This window comes from Vigna radiata, unplaced genomic scaffold (assembly GCF_000741045.1).
Source record: "Vigna radiata var. radiata cultivar VC1973A unplaced genomic scaffold, Vradiata_ver6 scaffold_209, whole genome shotgun sequence".
Lineage (NCBI taxonomy): Eukaryota > Viridiplantae > Streptophyta > Magnoliopsida > Fabales > Fabaceae > Vigna > Vigna radiata.
In genome coordinates, this window is record NW_014543616.1 from 565,161 (window position 1) to 585,904 (window position 20,744).

The following is a 20,744-nucleotide window of genomic DNA, read 5'->3' on the forward strand; positions in this document are numbered from 1 at the left end:
CCTTGTCAAGATTTCCTCTGAGTATTCGCACCACTCTTGGTACTAGACTATCGTGTCAATATTTCTTTTGAGTATTCGCACAACTCCTGGTACTAGACTACCGTGCTAATATTTCTTTTGAGTATTCATATCACCCTTGGTACTAGATTATTGCACCTAGATTTCCATGAGAATGCAAACCAATCTTGGTACTAGACTACCGCGCCTAAATTCCCCAACTCAAACTGATTTCAGTTGTAAGAGTTCATTCTCTTCAGAATTTGAATCAACGATTTCTTACAAGTTGTTCATACTAAAGCTCTCATAGAGAGGATGTAAATACAATAAAAAGTTGTCTAAACACTCGAAGGTGTTTCTTTCTTTTGTCTTACAAAGTAAGAAATACAATAATGAAGGTCGAGAATATTTCTTTTTCTTTTTGCTCTTCTCTTTTTCTTTTTTGTAGCTTAGATATATTCTTTTTCTTGAGCTCTTTCTTCTCTTATCTTTTGAATGCTTATAAGATGGGTATTTCATGGTAAGCTTTTCACTTGACTATCCTCTTAAGTTATCCTCTTGATTTTTCTTATGAAAGCAATACTCGTGATTTCTCTTTCTTTGTACAACAGTCGTTAGGTATGTCAACTTGTCAAACCAAACATGCTTTTTCAGTACTATGCTTGAAGTAGTTTGTAGGTTATTTTTAGGCATGGCTTCAAGTGAAGAACATTAAGTGAATATCTTCTTTGTCTCTAACGCCCACTTTTTGATATTTGATTTATAGCTCTATGGATGCGTGTAGAACAACTTAACTACATAGAGTAAAGTAAATTGTACATGCAACTTATATNTCTTTTCTTATCATCTTTGTTGTTTTTNAACATTGAGCATTTNATGTCTTTTAATGNTTGCTCAGAACAACAAAGTGCTTTTTTATTTCCTCCCGTTAGGTAGCTCTTAACACTGAAGCTTTTTTCTAAAGATACCAAGTGTTGTATAAAAACTTTATCATTTCGACAAAGTATTGTTTAATCCTGTGGTATCGTTTAGCCAAGTAAACGTTTCTTTTATATTTGTCACTTCTTAGACAGATAGCGTTTAGCTTGCTCCAAGCTTTCTTTTATATTTTAGTCTTGAGTGTTTTAATTGTTTTGTAAAAGATATCGTGGTGACCTGTTTTGTTTTCAAGAGCTAAGCTGAATACATTTTTTAGGTATTATAAGCATGAAGCATTTAACTTCAACTCTCTTAAACGTTTTAGGCACAATATCGTTTAGCCTTACGTCTGGGTGTTTTGACCTAGATGTTTTTCTATTTCCTAAGAACCTAAGTGTTTTCCTAAGCTGTTCTATGTTAAGGATTCAAGTTGTAGGTATTATATGTTGGGGATTCAAATTCTAAGTCTAGTGTTGTCACCTTAATTTGTTTTTGGATTATTTTCCTGTTTTAATGCAATTTGGTTAAACTTCAAAACATGTGAGCGTTTTAGGCTTATAAATGATTTTCTCACTTGTTCGTCTGGATTTTCGATAATTTTCTCTGAAGGATGGTCCTTAACAATAAGACAAAGCAGGTTGTGTGGTTTTCTTCTTTCTTTGCTAGTATCGTTGAGTGGTTATTCATGTTGACTCTTGTTTTCTTTGTTAGGATTCTCTTATGCATTCACCTCCTTAGNCAGATTATCGTTTACCTGCATTTTAGAGAAGGAGTCGTCTCACTCTGACTTATTTTGGGTCAGACTCACGGTTAAATTTCACATAAATGACTTCTTCAACTTTGAAGGTTTTAGAGTTGTAAACTCTAAATGCTCTTGATGTTTCCGAGAACCAAGCATCCCTTCATCACTACGAGAATCAAACTTTCCAAGGTTATCCTTGCTGTTTAGAATAAAATATTGGCAACAAAGTGGATGAAAATAAGAAATATTTTTCTTTTTGTCCTTCCATAATCACAAGGTGTTTTGTTGAGGATTGACCTTATGTAAACTCTAATATGAATGTAGCAGGTAGTATTAACTACTTCAGCCCAGAAGGGTTTAGGAGTGATAAAAGCATATAATATGGTTCTGGCCATTTCTTGTAGAGAATTGTTTTTCCTCTAAACAACTTCGTTTTGTTGTGGAGTTCTTGAAGTAGAAAAGTTGTGTCTGATGCTAGAGTTTTGGCAAAAGTTTTTGAAAAGCACATTTTCAAATTCTCCTCCATGGGCACTTCAAATAAACATGATTTTCAAATCCTTTTGAGTCTCTATCCTTTTACAAAGTATGCAAAAAGCATTGAAGGCCTCATCCTTATGAGTTATGAACAAAACCCAAGTCCATATAGAAAAATCATCTACAACTACTAACCCATAGCACTTAACATTCATAGACTCAGTTCTTGTGGGTCCAAAAAAATCTACACGAAGCAACTCAAGAGGTCGTTTGGTTGAAACCATGTTTTTACTCTTAAAAGATTTCTTGACCTGTTTACCCTTCATGCAAGAGTTACAAAAAATTGTATCGTTGAACGATACTTTTAGCAGTCCTCGAATGAGATCATGGCATTGAAACTTGGAGATTAATCTCATGCTTGCGTGTCCACAGTTATTAAGTTATGTCACTTCCTCATCTTTCATAGATACTAGACATGAGACACTTTAAGACTCAAGTTCATCCAAATTTATTTTATACAAGTTACCTTATCTATTAGTTGTAAATACTACTAAGTTATTACTATCTAATACTCTACATTGGTCTTTTTAATAAATAACATTATATCCACTATCATACAATTGACTTATGCTAAGTACATTATTTTAAGGCCATCTACCAACAAAATATTGTCAATGAAAGGGGGAAGGTTTGTACCTATCTTTTAAGTTCCTATGATTTTTCCTTTTTGGTTTCCTCCATTCTTGCTCCTTAGGTTTAGGAACATACACTTTTCTTCTGTCATGTGATGTGAGTAGCCACTATCTTGGTACCATGACAGGGTTTTTCTTTCGATCATCAAAAATATTTTGCAATAGGAATTATCTGACTCTCAGAAGTCAATGCATCATTACTTGACTAAGTAAATTTAATGTTGTTGGTTCAGTTTTTTCTTTTTTTTGTCTTGGGTTTCTTATAACCAAGACCTATCTTGTTGGATGAAGCCTATTTTCTCTCAATAAACGATCTAATCTATCATAAGTCATAATCGATTATTACCGAACTTTGGTCAATTATATCTTTTGGTGATAATTGATTATCCTGAGAGATAATCGATTGTTGACGATTTGAAGTGTTTTCTCGTTTTTCTTTCTTTATCTTATTTCTCTTTATCTCTCATTCTCACTCTCTTTCCCTAATTCAACCTTGACACATATTCGTTGCTACTATATATAAGTGTCCATCAAGGGAACATGTAGTTCCTCTCCCTATAACCCTTGGATTTAAAGTTGGTTTTTATTTTAATAGGGACTTTTTTGTAACCTAAAATTTGGTACACTTTACTAAAATGTACCAACTAAAAAAAATCCCTTACGTAAATTAGCAAACCCTACTTTATGGTTTGTTAAATTTGATTGAAATTTAATGATTAATAAAATAATAATTCAAATTATATGAATATCAAAGTTAATAAATGATGGCTCCTATTGAATCTTAAAACATAAATAGTAATAATTAGTGATGCTCAAGAAAAAGATAACGAAAAATCTTTTAATTGATCATAAATTAAGGAAAAAAAATCTACATGACCTAAAACCGTTTATGTTTTTTGAAGTTTTTTTTTTTTTTTACAGTGGAATTAAACTCAACTTAACACTACTCTAACCCACTTCAGAAAAAGTTCTGGAAGTTGGACATTTTTCTAACTCCACTTTAAGAGTTTTCTAAAATGAGACTTTTAAAAAATAGGTAAAAATTAACTCATGAATCATGAATCAAATTGACACGTTTAAGTTTAACCGATTCTAAAGAAAAATTCTCACCAACCCTAGAAAACCAACACAAATGAACAAAAGTCAATGCTAATATTTGATTAACGTCTCCCTTACGTCGATCAAAAGCCCACAATCAACAACCATAAGTAATAAAATTTTGCATCGGCTTTAGGAACTCACACTAGTAGGTCAGTCTCACTCAAGCTAAAAAAAAAAAACTAAAATTTTTACATTAATTAATTAAGTGAAGATAACATGATTTTAACCTAAGAAAAAGATCACTACTACAAAAAAAGGTTTCTTAAGTCTGTTATTTTAGACTTTTTAAGTATGTTATTTTAGATTTTTTAAGTCTGTTTTACAACATACTTAGATTCAACAAACTTAAATTTTAAGTCTGTTGGTCAACAACAGACTTAAATATTAATATATTCCTAAAAAAAAGTAGCAAATGAAAGTTTGTTATAACTATATCAAACATAAATTTATAGCTTTTTATTTTAATTTCTTTTTACTCAAAACCAAAACCTATAATATTAAATATTTCCTATAATAGAATATATATTTCAAATTGCCCATTTCTAGTACATAATAAATAATTCCAAAATCAAAATAAACAATAAAATGTCTTAACTTAAAATATGTAGTCTAAAACTTAAAATGAAACCTAATATACACATTGGAGGAGATAACTTCTCCATTCATGTGTTATTTTGATCATGGCCTCCTTTAATATAGGTGATGAATCATCAAACACCTAATACATTATAACATAAATCCTGCAATATTTTGAAGCTCACTTAAATTATGTAGAAATGGAAATTACAATATCTTGACGAAACATTGTAAAGCAAAAAAATAAAATAAAAAATACCTCATTGATTGTGATTACACAATTTGCCACACCTAAAACAGAGCACACAAGAAATGTTAGTCTTAAGTTTGAATTCATTGTCTTTGCAATTCAAAGAGTTCACTATAAAAGTTTTTATTTGCATTGCACAAGTACGTATTATTTTTCATCAATAATATCACGAAACCCAACTTAAGATATGTAATGTTAACATGTTTTCTTATTCTAAAGTATGGACAATTGTGTAAGAGTGAAAAAGGTCATCGTTCAATTTTTTAAAACACAATGTCTCATCAAAACATATATAGGTTCCAAATATGTAGATTTGCTAATACACCTTTCTTAGAAAGTGAACATATGACGCAAATTAACAAACAACTTATGTGCAAATACTCCATGGGCAGTGATCATATACTCTTGAACATATAAGCATATATAAAACATTGTATTATAGAACAAAATTCATACCAACATAATACACACTAAATTAAAGGGAATTTTAAATTGAAAAGAAACAGCACATTTGTCGAATGCACTAAACATTAAATTTGCATATATAATAATACAAATTAAGGATAACTGCTCTAAAATGTTCATGGATAAATGTTGTCATTTTTAAAGATTAGTTTGTAAAGAAGACTGCTTTTAAGAGAAACATTTCAAAAACCCTTCAATTCAAGCCATACATTATGCAATTACAGAAATATAGCAAATAAAAATAAATGAGCGGCAAAACGAATTAACATGGCATATTAGTTTATACACACACTTTTGGTAAAGGATCGCGATATGTTGACAACGGAATTTTGCCAATATTTTGACAACGCCATGTGTCAGCGTTGGATTGACCCATTTTTTTAAATTTTTTTAATTTGAAAACTTATTTGAAAGAGGGGAGTTTTTGTTATTCCGAAACTGCCCTGGGTGGTTTTCAGAGATCTTTGTACCTGGAAGCGGTGTGTTTCTTTCCATTTTAGGTTTGTATTTGGTTTGAAGCGTTCTCTCTCCCCATTGGAGCTTTTCGTTGTCGGAGTGTTTTGATCTCGTAGTCTTTCGTTGTCGAAGTCTTCGCTCTCCATTTTATTGTACTTGGTAACATCGTCTTTCTCTCCATTTTAGGTTTTGTTTTTGCTTTGAAGCGATATGTCCCTCCATTCGAGCTTTTTGTTCTGGTTTGAAGTTGTTGTATTAACTGTGTAAATTTTGTGAAGGCGTGGAAGTGGTGAGCAATCTTTGTTGAGTGCGACATTACGCTTGGGTGGTCGTTGGGTGCTTATTTCGTGGAAATTGTTACCTTTTTTTTTGCCATGGCTTCGCCAAATGACATTGACTCTTCCAACAACAAGGTATGAACATGATCCTTTATGCGTATTGGTATTTGGTCGTCAGTTTGGTTTTGCGGCTTGGGATTTATGGTAATGTGGTAGGGATTTTTGTTTTTTTCAGTTTGGAAAAAATGTTTACTACAATTTTTATTTTTTTGCAGTTATATGTTCGTCATTCTATGAAAACAAAGTTTGTTGCTGGTTTGAATGCAATTTTGAGTGAGGAGCAGAGGTGTATTATTTCGAAGACTCCACTTGCATGGTTTTTAGAACTACAGGATAACCTTAGAATTGGTAGGAACATTTTGAGTGATTTACTGACTAAATGGGTTGATGAGAGAGGAGGTTTTATATTTGGAGAAAATTTTGTTGAATTCAAGGAAGTGGATGTAACATTAAGCTTAGGGTTGTCTTTTGTTGGGGACAAGATTAATCTGAATGAAAAGAACCTTTTACAAAGTCATTTTCGGAACTATTTTGATAAAGAAAAGGAAAAAGGAAAATAAAAATTGGATAGGATATACGATTTTGTTTTGAAAAGCCACAAAAAGTTGTCTGCCATAAATGTTTGTAGCCTTTACATTTTTGTTGGAATACATGAAGTATTGTTACCTAGTCGTAGCAGAACAATATTTCTAATATTGTTTGAAATTGTTGATAGAATAAATGATTTGGGAACTTTTTGTTGGGCTCATATAGTGTACCATTATCTACTTAGTAGTTTTTGCAAATAGAACTTATCCTGGAATAGAGGAAAAGGTGCAACTAGTGTCTATGTTGATGGTTGTGTATACGTGTTTCAAGTAATTTTTTGACATGTATTGTTTGTAGGCAGTGAATTGAAGTGAGTATTTATGACTTTTATGATGTATTTCAGGTGTGGTTTTGTGATCGTTTCAAATGCTTGTGTACATAAATAGCCAAGAATTTTGCATTGGATGGTAGTAAGTGTAGGTGACAAGTTTATCAAAGTTGCAATGGAGACGGGTGTGGTATGTACTTGATTGTTCTATTAAATTTGTTTGAGTGAATGTTTTATTCAGAGGTAATTGTGATTAATTTGTAGATGCTTGATGAGTACGGTGCATCAAGGAAAGAAATGGGTGAGTCATCAGTTAAAGCATCATTACATCGAAGTGGTGAAGATATGAAGAAAGGAATAAACTCCAATAAATAGGAAAAAGAAAGTGGCTTAGCTGTTCTAGACCAACTTTTAGAGGAACAAGATGATGTAATTGAAGAACTTGAAGAAGAGGTATCTGCATTGAAGGCTGAGCTACTTGAAGAGAACAATAAAGATGAAGGTGGTTACATTACGCCTTGTAAAGGAAATGAATTCTTCAATGATTTTGGATGTCAGGGAGGAATTTCCAGCCGTGAAAGTGTTAAGAAGGCAGGACAACGCCGAAAGCGTTACAAAAGCAAAACTTGTAGAACTCCCTATACTGAATATAGTCCCAAATTTTTAGATAATTAAATTTGTAATTTATTACTAGTGTAGTATTTGGTAGTTGTTTATGTATGGATAGTTGTATTTTGATTAATTAATGTGATTGTGACTAAAGAAAGTGGTTATTGGAAATTTTTGTTGAATGTTCAGTACCTGTGTTATTTGGTTTTGTTATTTAATCTTGTTTCATTATTTAAGTTATAACAATTTGCATTATTAGTCTTGCCTCTGATAATGGAAGACCAACAAGAGGTCTAGGTTAACTGGGATGTGACTGCCTTCAGCAATGACACAGCCAAGGTGCTGGTGTAATCGGTTACAAGGACACTGTAATCGATTACTAGTGTCATAAAACATTTTGTACCAAAACCTCACGAGTGCTACCCACGAATTACATAGTGGCTCCCCAACAGGTGGTTCTGTAATCTCTTACAAGGACATTGTTAGCGATTACAAGTGGCAGAAAACATTTTGTACCAAAACCTCATGCGTGCTCCCTAAAAATTAAAACGTGGCTCCCCAACATGCATTACTGCAATTCAGCAATGGCACGACCTAGGTGCTTGTGTAATCGATTACAAGGACACTGTAAGCGATTACAAGTGGCAGAAAAGGATTTGTACCAAAACCTCTTGCTTGCTCCCCACAAAGTACAGAGTGGCTCCCCAACATGCCTTACTGCATTGTTTTTCAAACTTTTTAATGTATTATCTCGTCTTTTGTATTAGTTATGATAGTCTTTTGAAAACTATATGTTGGTTCTTCAATATGAAACACAAGTAAAATTCGTAATGAAGTTTATTGAGTAATGTGAGAAGTGATAACAATAATAAAAGCCACATACATCAATATAAAGACTTAACTTAACAAAAGTTTACAAAATAACAACTTCTGAAAAGAAAAGTTACATAGGACCCAACAATGAAATTTAATCTAAGAAGCCGAATGTCGATCAAATTCGTTGCGAAAGTTAATAAGTTGTTCCTCCACACTTCCAACTCGACTCTCAATTGTGTTTAATCTATCGCCCAAGAACATGCAGAGATCTTGTATTTGTGTCATTAATTCACTCAATGTGACAGAAGAGGATTGATTTGGAATTGGAGACGATTGTCTTTCTTCGTGTTCTTCATTACCAACCTGTGCTTCTTCATTACCTTCCTCCTCAGCATTGTCAACATCATCTTTGTAAACCCATATTCCTTCAACATTTCTTTCATAACCCATTGATGTTAAAACATCGAAACCAATCCTCTGTTTAGCCTTGACTTGGGTTAAAGGATCACTTTGAGTAGGGACACCAAAGTGTTCCATAAATGTGGTAATTAGATGTGGATATGGGAGTTGGGCGTTGTCCCTTGTATCCCTTTTCATCCTGTTTCCAATGACATGACCCTAGTTAATCTCAACTGAATTCATCAATGCCCACATCAACATAATATCCTCCTCCGTTGCCTGTGCAACATTCGTTGAGCGAGGAAGTAAGATCCGACAAAGTACATAATGAAGTATCCTACATTCAAACTTCATACGTCCTACCAATAATCTACCTCTATTGATTGGACGTGGATCTGGTTTACAAATCATTTTCCTAGCAGTAACAGAATTGTATTCCTCCTTCCACTCGTCAACAAGATTTCCTTCAAAACGAACACCAACGCAAATAATGACAGTTAGTTTATGAAAAAGAGAAGGTTTGATAGTGATTTTCACCTTCTTAACCTCGGTTCGAATGACTCTAGATTCTGATATACGCATATTGCTGTAGAAAACTCGAACTAATTCGGGGTAGCAGTGGCGTCTATAAGCGACAAAATCATTTAGCCCAGCCTTTGTCAAAATGTCGTACAATTCGAATTCCCCCAGTTCGAAAAACACGTTGTCAAGATACTTCCTTTCAATGATTGGACGCTCAAAGAAATGTGCAGAGAACCTTTCATATTGCTCGTCGTTGGAGAACAGTTCGTTACTTGTTAATGGTGGCGACTTTGGAGGGGATGGTGGTGGGCGACTTCGACGTCCCCTTCTGGAAGAGGAAGCCCAAAGTTTCTTGTGACAACAGTCTGCCATTACTGGTGTTTAGGGTTTTCAAAAGGGGAATGAAGGTTATATGTGTTAGGGGTCAAGAACGTTTTCCTTGGGGAAGTGAGGTAACAACCCTATTTAATAACAATGGGGTAGTGGGTGAGGCAGGCAACGGTTTGGGTGGCCGTGATTTTAAAACTGGGTGCAGGGAAGTTATGATAAAATGATGGAGGTTATTAAACGTGTGTGCAACGCCACATCATTTGTTGGCTGACATGCTGCTGTAGTCGATTACAACTGTCAATGTAATCGATTATGAGAGTAGTTAATGTCATATCATCTAATTCCAAAGATTAACCTGTCAACACTGTGCACAAGAGTTTTGAAAAATATAACAAAATAAGAGATGATCTAATGATAGCATACATCATCATTGTGAGTTATCAAAATTATTATGAACAACAAATAACAATGACATAAAGCCAAGTGGAGCCATTTCAGATAGTTGTGAAACTTGTTGCATTTCGGTTGAATAAAGAAGGAACAATACATGTTATTTCCTGAGATCAGAAACCAACATATATCAGCACCCTTTCACAAAAATAATGCATGAATATAGTTTAAGATGAATGAAAGTACTCACATTTTGTTGAAGCGTTGTTGTTGAAGCATGTTTCCTTGAAGCGGTTTTCCTTTTTCGGCTTAGTGTTTCAACACTTGACTTCAATCTGTTAGTTCTTGGTCGGCCTTTACGCTTCACATTTCGTAATGATGTATTCACTCCAAACTTTTTACCAAGAGAATTCAATTCTTTTTCCAATTCATGAGATGTTGATTCAGATTTACATGCAGCCTCAGCTATGTCATAGAACCGCTTACACAACGATTGATATCTTTGCATCTTGGGTTCCTGATGCAAAGAACTGTAACCTGCTATAATCAATGTGTGCTTTCTTCTGATATTTTTACTCCAACGGCGGAGCACGTATTTAGAGGGGACATTTTGTACATATTCCTGACTGAGAACCAATAGGCAATGCTGACAAATAATACCTCTAAACTCAAAGAGTAGGCAAGAGCAGCTTGTATCATTTGTAAGAGGATCAAATTGAACATGATAATATTTTGCAGAACATATTCCATCCCACATGCACTCTTCTTTGATCGTGTACTTGTTAGAAATACAGTCTTTCATAGTGTCTTTGTTGAAACAATTCATCCTGGACCGAAACTCAGTTTGTACTTCCTCAAATTTTGCATGTGTGTACTTAACTTGAAATTGTCTTTCAATAGGTGATTGAGACCCACATGCAACCGTGGTATTGAGGGAAGAGAAGTCGGCTTCTATTTCTTTTTGGGCTTTGAATTTAAGAGCATTATCGTACTGAACCACAAATTGTTGAAGTGTCGTACTGGAATTGATGAATCCATCAAAGAATGCATTCATTCCCTCACTTCATTGAGTTGTGGACATACTTGCCCAAAAATTATTCTTCAAGTAGCAAGGCACCCACATATGTCTCTCATCGTACAAATTACCTAACCATTCATTATTTTCTAAGTTGTGTTTTGTAAGTAGTTCTTTCCAACCAATTTCAAAGTCCATTGTAGAACAACGTCATAGAAAAGCACTTTGACGTCACTCTTGATAGATAGATAATTTTTATACCCTTGCAATTTTTCAGGTATCTTTTTCATTATGTGTCACAAACACCACCTATGTTTTGTTGTGGGGAGGACTTCTTCAATTGCATTACCCATGGCCCTACATTGGTTTGTAACAATACTGTCTGGTGCCTTGTTACCCATACATCTTAACCAACTTAGGAATAACCACATAAATGATCTAGTGTCCTCCGATGAGAGTAATCCACAACCAAGTAGGATGGATTGTCCATGATGGTTTACTCCCACAAATGGAGCAAATGGCATGTCATATTTGTTTGTTAAATAAGTGGTATAAAAAGACACCACATCACTGAATTCCTCACAAGAAGCTCGACTTTTAGCGTCCGCCCAAAATACACTGGTAATTCTATTTCCTTCATCCATTTGTAGGTCATAAAAGAAATCGTTATTGAGGTCTCTAATTTTTGAAAAGTGACGTAGCAGCGCTTGACCATCCCCCTCCTTACAAACTGACCTTCTATGTTGATCGATGAAGTTCCTAGCATCTCTCTCCATAAATTGCATATTTTCATAACCACCAGCTTCACCAACCATGCTAAGAAAACTCTTGTTAATACGTACATCGGCGTCATCGTTAACTTCCAATGTGTGCTTCGCATGCATGTTCAATTTTCTATTGGCATGGATGAGATTATAGGTTTGTGGACAAAGCTCATGACTATGCTCTAGAACAACAGTCCTCACAACCCATTTGTCATCTTTTCGAGCAATTGTTATTCCAGTCAGGCATTGATTAGTCTGACTAGGCAGAGTTTTCACTTCAGGACGTATGTTAGAAACATATTTACCTTCCCTTGAACATACCAATCTCAAGTAGTACACTTCGTTATTGTTGTCCTTTTTTGAAGTTCTTGTTTGAACACCAAAACCACATTTTTTTCCATAATCAGAATAAAATTTCTTTGCTTCTTTCATAGTGTCAAAACACATGTTCAAAGTAGGAACCAAGTCCGAAAAACTATCGTCTACGGTATTAAATTCCTCATTGCTTTCACCATCCATAGTCATACTCTCTGCACAATTGTGCATCCCTTTAATGTATTACCTCCCGATATGGATTAAAAAAATTAAATAAATATCAACAATGCCAATACAAAAAAGATGATAAATATATCAACTAACCTTGTAACAAATGGTTCCACCAATAAAAATAAGAAAATGGAAGGAGTAATAAATTGATTACCGGAACTAAAATCAAGATAAACTTACAGTTGAAGGCCTTGAATGAATGAATTTACTCGTGTTTTAATGTTGTTGTTGTGCTTCTGACCAACAACCAACAACCACACAATGCCTTTAAATGGTTCTTTAGTGAAGTTGAAAGATATAGTCTTGAAAGGGGACGTCCAATGAGAACAAGCACAACTAATGCAAAAGTTGAGAGTTTGAAAGTTGAACAGTTTAAGGTAAAAGCAATTAATGCAGAGAAGATGAAGCACAACAAATGAAGACTACGAATTATTGTGTTTAAGGAAGGAAAGAAGGAGCATTGAATGAATATCATAAATTAGGTATGGAAAAGGTGTCCATACGTGGAGTGTTGAAGTAAGTATAATTTTCCCCACATTAAATGAAACTTGCATTAAGGAAGCTGAAAGCTATCCTATTGCGTGGGATAGTGTGAAAAAGTAATCTGAAGTATAATTTTGATGATATCTCCTTCTTTAAAGGCATTAAAAAGGTGAAAAAGGAGAGTCATTGATGCAGAGTTTTTCTTGGTTAATTATACAATATCAATGGCTAGTGATTGATGCTTCAGTTTGCAATGACATTGTGATGAATGAGATAAAGTCTGCATGTGTTTGACGACAGAGATAGTAAAATTAGGAACGCGAGAAATTGAATGGGAGAAAGATAGAAAAATCATCAAATTGACTGTGGTATAGGAAAGGAAAGGAAAATAGTACATAAATAGTAAATAAATTAACATTGTCCTTTTCTTAAGCCATCAATAGTCATATCAATAATGAATAAATAAATGTTAAATTATTTTTTCAATGAGAATTTATTTTTCATTTTTTTTGGTCTTTAAATATGACCAAACATTACGCCCTAGGAAGTCACTCTGAATTTCATTCCAGTACACTTGTTCGAAGTAATGTGTATTGCTTACACGCTTTCTAGTTTCTTACTTAATATCTTTTGTTAAATATTATTCTTCTTTCAAATAGAAAGACCATGGATGCATGGGAAGGTCTTGAATTTGACGAGGATGTCCTTCAATCGTTCTTGAAGAAATGTGATAGTTCCTCATCATTTATTCTTGGTCCGACTGGGAATGTGCAGGCAACAATGATGAATAGGATAAGTGATGACCCTTGTACCACCCAACAATTTGCTGAGGTAGTTGCTCAAGCAACCTATGAAAGAGATTTCAATTCAAATGCATGGAAATGGGCTGAGATGTACATCAAACACCATGGTTAGAAATTCTATAAACTTTGACATTATAAAATTATTTTGACATGTTACTAAAGCTAAGAGTCAAATGCATATATTGTGAAAGATGGAGATATTAATAACGTCACTCACCTAGATACAGCAAAATCAGTGTCAACCCTTCACCTTGTTGTTTGTATTGTTAAGGAGTGTCACCCGAATGGACTGGGTGATATGCTACTTACTTTGAAGGTAATAATTAACCATAACATACTTTTGGTTATTTAACTTAATGTAATGTGATATTTATTGTGACCAGGACCCTACTGGGACTATGAAGGCGTCCTTACATAACTAAGTTCTTAAAGATCCAAATTTTGGTCCACATATCGGTCTTGGTTGCGTTTTGATACATAACCTTGTAACCCATCTTATTCCTAATTCTATTTATACTCCATAACTTTTGGTATTGTTAGTCATGTCATTTGTTTCTTTTTATTTAGGTACGTGCATTCAGTGCATTTCCACCAAACTATTATGTTAACATAGTGCTTCTAAATGTAATCAAAGTCTTTGTCGTAGACATATGTCCTCCCATAAAGGAACTTGTGATGGAGACCCCCAAACTAGTCAATCGACCCCTTCTACTGGAAGAACCAAATATGGTTTAAATTATGCGAAAATTGAGAAATCCTCATCATCAACAACCATCTAAATCGAAAGTACAAGACAACAATAGAGACAACTCTAACGCAATGTAATGATATTATGTAGACATAAATGTGGATCTTTGTTTTCTTTTGCAGGTTACTTTGAATCTTTTAAGGATTACTATACTAATGTTTACTATAATTACTACTTTTGCATTGACAGTAATATGTATTGGGATGACTGTAATATGTATTGGGATGACTGTAATACGTATTGGGATGACTGTAATATGTATTAGGATGACTTCATCATCGTTCATGATGATTGCTTTATTTGGTATTCACATGGGCAATTCAATATGGAAAAAATTTTCCACTGTTGTTGTATATTTTTTATCTTTATGTTGGTACATTATTATACTTTACCAACTTGGATGAAATAGAAACCAAGCAACTTGGATGAAATTCTAAAAAACTCAAGAACAACAATTCATCTCAGAATCACAACTTAAATTTTAACCAAGTCAGTACCCACCACACACTTGGGAGCAGCGTTAGACTTTTGGTACAGAGGCACAAGTAAGCGATTACAACCTATCTGTAATCAATTACACAGGCACCTAACTCACAAAGTCCCTCTTCCTCACACATGCACTTGGATCAAACCACTACAAGAAAAGCGTGAAATACCGACGATATTTTTCCGAAGGCCTCTGGGTCGTCGGTAAAAGTTCATTACCGAGGGCCAAAAAGTGACTTTCCGAAGGGCAACATGAAATAATGTTACCCACGATCAAGAAGACCTTAGCGAGGGCTCTATGTCCTTCGGTAAGGGTCTCGACCAATTAAACTCAGCGATTGAGGGTATTCGTGCAGGTCCTTCGGTAAGGGTTGACCAATTAAACTCTTCTTCCACCCCTTCTACTGACGAGGCCATCCAGCGCTTGACACAGCTATTAGAGCAACGTGACCAGGAGAACCGTGCTTTGAGAGAAGAATACACTCACTTGAGAGACGATTTTTCAAGCTTCAAGTCCCTGGTCATGAGAGCGCTGCCTCAAACTTCAGATCCTCCTTCCACTGTCCCTCCGACCCAGCCACGACCCTCCCCGTCACCCGCCGTCCCTCATCAGCCTAGACCAGTCCAGCCCACACCAGTCCAGCCTACACAAGTCCAACCATCTACANATGAGCCTGATGATGATGAAGATGAAGACTTTGTACAATTTTAGTTTCATTTTGTTATTGATCATAGTGATTTTAGTACATTTAGATGTTTGTATATTATGATATTGGTACATTTATTTTTGCTTAGAATTGGATGATATTACTATTATGATATTGTTAGAACATATTGGATATCAATACATTATGATGATAATGTTAGTACTTTATGATTTTTCATCAATGAACGTGAGATTTTGGGATGGACAATATATAGGCAGGTTTGTTTATGGATTGAAACTGTTATGCAGGTCTCTGTATGTTGTGAAATTACATTGCAGGTACTTGTGCTTGGAAAACAAAAACAAATACAATTCATTTTTCCCTGCAGCATACCGAAGGCTTTACCGAAGGGCAAAAGCCTTCGGTAATTACCGAAGGGCGAAAGCCCTCGGTAATTACCGAAGGGCGGAAGCCCTCGGTAATTACCGAGGGCCAAAAGCCCTGGGTAATTACCGATGGCTTCTGCCCTTCGGTAATTACTTAGGGTCAAAATCCCTTAGTAAAAATAGCGACGACGTATTTACCGAGGGCTTTCGGACCGTCGCCAGTCCCTCGGTAATTGGTCTTTACCGACGGCTTTTGGACTTTTCCGAGGGTTTTTGGCCTTCGGTAATGCCCTTCGTTACTGTAGTACTACTAAATTCTAACCAAGTCAGTATCCACAACACACGGGGGAGCCCCCTCTACCTGAGCCAAGGAGCAGCGTTGGACTTTTGGTACACAGGCACAGGTACGCGATTACAACCTATTTGTAATCGACTACACAGGCATATAACTCACAAAGTCCCTCTTCCTCACACATGCACTTGGATTAAACACTCTTAATTTTTAACAAAGTCAGTACCCACCACACACTAGGGAGCTCCCTCTACCTGAGCCAGGGAGCAACGTTCGACTTTTGGTACACACGCACAGGTAAGCGATTACAGCCTATCTGTAATAGATTACACAGGTACATAACTCACAAAGTCCCTCTTCCTCACACATGCACTTGGATCAAACACTCTTACATACCCCTGACCAGATGCTGGTCCTCACGAACAACCATTCATCTCAGATTCACAACTTAAATTCTAACCAAGTCAATACCCCCCCCCCCCACACACACTAGTGAGCCCCCTCTACCTGAGCTAGGGAGCAGCGTTGGACTTTTGCTACAGAGGCATAGGTAAGCGATTACAGCCTATCTGTAATCGAATACACAGGCACCTAACTCACAAAGTCCCTCTTCCGCACACATAGACATGGATCAAACACTCTTAATTTCTAACCAAGTCAATACCCATCACACAGTGGGGAGCCCCCTCTACCTGAGCCAGGGAGCAGCGTTGGACTTTTGGTACACAGGAACAGGTAAGCGATTACAGCCTACCTGTAATCGATTACACAGGCACATAACTCTTAAAGTCCCTCTTCCTCACACATGCACTTAGATTAAACACTCTTAATTTCTAACAAAGTCAGTACCCACCACAGACTTGGGAGCTCCATCTACTTGAGCCAGGGAGCAGTGTTGGGCTTTTGGTACACACGCACAGGTAAGCGATTACAGCCTATCTGTAATAGATTACACAAGCACATAACTCACAAAGTCCCTCTTCTTCACACATGCACTTGGATCAAACACTCTTACATACCCCTGACCAGGTGTTTGTCCTCACAAACAACCATTCATCTCAGATTCACAACTTAAATTCTAACCAAGTCAATACCCCCCACACACTAGGGAGCCCCCTCTACCTGAGCTAGGGAGCAGCATTGGACTTTTGGTACAAAGGCACACGTAAGCGATTACAGCCTATCTATAATCGAATACACAGGCACCTAACTCACAAAGTCCATCTTCCGCACACATGCACATGGATCAAACACTCTTAATTTCTAGCCAAGTCATTACCCACCACACAGTGGGGAGCCCCCTCTACTTGAGCCAGGGAGCAGCGTTGGACATTTGGTACACAGGCACAGGTAAGCGATTACAGCCTATTTGTAATCCATTACACAAAGCACATAACTCACAAAGTCCCTCTTCCTCACACATGCAGTTGGATCAAACACTCTTACATACCCCTGACTAGGTGCTGGTCCTCACGAACAACCATTCATTTCAGATTCACAACTTAAATTCTAACCAAGTCAGTACCCACCACACACTAGGGAGACCCCTCTACCTTTGCTAGGGAGCAGCGTTGGACTTTTGGTACAGAGACACAGGTAAGCGATTACAGCCTTTCTGTAATCGATTACACAGGCACCTAACTCACAAAGTCCCTCTTCCTCACACATGCACTTGGATAAAACAATCTTAAATTCTAACCAAGTCAGTATCCACGACACACTGGGGAGCCCCCTATACCTGAGCCACGGAGCAGAGTTGGACTTTTTGTGCACAGCCACAGGTAAGCGATTACAGCCTTTCTGTAATGGCTTACACAGACACATAAATCACAAAGTCCCTCTTCCTCACACATGCACATGGATTAAACACTCTTAATTTATAACAAAGTCAGTACGCACCACACACTAGGGAGCTCCCTCTACCTAAGCCAGGGAGTAGTGTTGGACTTGTGGTACAGAGGCACAGGCACTACAAGAAAAATCGCAATTATCTACAAGCAAAATCCGTATATAAGACTAAAAATCCTTATATAAAATTTGGTTATATACGGATTACATACGGACAAAAATTCGTATATAATACCCTCGTAGCTAAATTTATATACGAAAATATCCGTATATAATTTACATACGGAAAAATCCGTATATAACTTACATACGAAAAAATCCGTATGTAAAATTCGTATATAAATTACATACGAAAAAATCCGTATATATAATCCGTATGTAATTTATATACGGAAAAATCCGTATGTAACTTATGATTTTATAAAAAAACAATAAATGATCTCACATCTACATCCTATAACTAATAGTTTTATATACTGATAAAAATCAAATAAAATTGTCAAATTATAAGTTACAATACCAAATATCTCTCAATTTTTATTAAAACGTGATATTTACAATTGAATGGTCCTACCTCATTGTAACTAGATTGTCATCAGATATTCCAGAAATTAAGGCAAAGGTAACTGACTATGCAATATATACTATTATACTATTGAGACAAAAATTAGTCATGTTATATTCAACTTTGGTCCATTGCAAAAGTTACAAAAGCATGAAAATATGGTCGAACTGGTAGAGCTTTGGGCAAAGCCTCATGAGCAGTGACGTGTTTGAAGCTTGCAATAAGAGGAAATGAAGGGAGAATTTTGCTCCATTGATACTTTGTTGATCAAGTGCAGCAAAATTTGTTCAAGTTCTTCTCCATCACTCTAGCCATGAATCTCAGACTTAGGAAATGAAGGATCTCTGCATATAAGATCCCACAGTGGAAAGTTCTTCCTTGGCATCATAAACCCTGCAATCATTCACACAAAATAACATCTTTCAATATTTGATAATTGAAGAAGCTTCAATCCAACATTTCATAATTTTGTATTTATTTGGAACTATTGGTGGGGCCTATGTCAAAACTAATCCTTATTTTGTATTTCAATCAAATCCTGTGGACTCATACCAGAGACAAAACTAGAATGGCATGGTTGCTTGGCTAAGAAAAAATTTGATATTTTTTAAGGCCGAGAAATCAGGAATCAGCCCTCCACAGTTAGCACTTGTCAACATGATTAAAAATAGAAAATAATACTTTCCCAGATACTAGAGCCAATTAACATCAACTTGAAAACAATATCTGAAATGTGTATAGTCCTTCTCTTTTTCTGAGAAACACTTCTCATTCTCTCCACCATGACATCATTTAACACTAATGAAAGAAATATCTTTTGTTTACATTTAATTAAATCTTTTTTAAGTATTTTGTAAAATTGAGTATTTTTAATTCACTTTATTCAACATTTTTTTATATTTATGTTTCTTTCATTCAATTTTTCTGGTAACTTATTTAAGAATCAAAATGAAACACTGTGTTAATATAAAATAATATTAAAGCTAAAACTAAAAGATAAGTAATTTTTATTAAAAATGTGTTAAATAATGAGATGGTCAGATTATTATTATTATAAGACGAAGGGCTCGATGAGAAATGGGCACCAATGCTTCTGCCCCTTAGCATTCTCTTTAGTTTTATTTTTTTTTTAATTATTATTTATTTTAAAATCCGTATATAAATTTTTTATATACGGAAAAATCTGTATATAACTCATTTTTATTATCCGTATACAAAATCTGTATATAATAGGTTGCTTATCTACCGATCAAAATCCGTATGTAATAATCCGTATATAAATAGCATTTTTCTTGTAGTGAGGTAAGCGATTACAGCCTATCTGTAATCGATTACACAGGCACATAACTCACAAAGTCCCTCTTTCGCACACATGTACTTGGATCAAACACTCTTAAATTCTAACCAAGTCAGTACCCACCACACACTGGGGAGTCCCTTCTACCTGAGCCAAGAGGAACCACGTTGGGGTAGTAATGAACCATCCAAAGGTGTCCAAAATATTACTTTGGGACCACTTTAAATAAACGAACATGCAACTGTTTATTGATGTTTTGGTTTATACTTGAATGGAGAGTAGAGTAAGTGTCTTGTTGCAAGTGAGTTCTAAAATAGGAAATGATGCAGCTATTTTGTTTTCTCTGTTGGAAAGAAATATGCCTTGGAACTAATTCCATGATTGGATGCAACTGTTCCAGACCTCGTAGCTGGTCAAAAAGATGCATGTTTTTCCTAGATGCTAATGTACTTTGAGAGTTAACGTGGACAATTTTGGCTGGACAAGGAAGTTGGAGAATTTTGATTTCCTATGTTTTGATAGTATGGTAATTAAAGTCCACATAGGAATCATATGGTAATTTTGATTCCTTCGATCATCCTTCATCTCCAACGGTCAAGTCTGGTCACTTAAGCTTGGCTTCGTCATCTTTCCCTTCTTGCAAACCCTAGTTTCGAAGGAGCTTTCTCCAAACGAAATGCTCGAGAGAGTGTTCTTTTACTCAAATGAGCTGCTCGAGCAATGACCCCTAAGGCAACATTCTTTGCCTCACTGAAATGGTATCGTTCTACTTAAGCCCAAAGTCCATGTAGTAGCCCAGCTCCATTTGCAAGTAATTTTGCTTAATAATCATGTGCAATCCAAAAAATAATAGCCTTGCACGACCCAATCATAGCAACTCAATTGTGCACAGGGCGTTACTCCCTACACCTCCTCATTTTCTCCCTCCACCTC

The 20,744-nt window shown here is 35.6% G+C and overlaps 2 protein-coding genes across 2 annotated transcripts; both read right to left on the reverse strand.

The window, feature by feature from the left end:
• Nucleotides 1–10,035: 10,035 nt before the first annotated feature.
• Nucleotides 10,036–10,985, reverse strand: LOC106754667 (protein FAR1-RELATED SEQUENCE 9-like). The gene is made up of 2 exons (XM_014636718.1): nt 10,182–10,985; nt 10,036–10,098 (listed from the first exon to the last, which is right to left on the reverse strand). The coding sequence occupies exons 1-2, from the start codon at nt 10,983–10,985 to the stop codon at nt 10,036–10,038; spliced, it is 867 nt and encodes a 288-aa protein (XP_014492204.1).
• A 257-nt stretch (nt 10,986–11,242) lies between these two features.
• LOC106754668 (protein FAR-RED IMPAIRED RESPONSE 1-like) lies at nt 11,243–12,229 on the reverse strand. Its single transcript, XM_014636719.1, has one exon. The coding sequence runs from the start codon at nt 12,227–12,229 to the stop codon at nt 11,243–11,245; it is 987 nt and encodes a 328-aa protein (XP_014492205.1).
• Between the last annotated feature and the right edge of the window lie 8,515 nt (nt 12,230–20,744).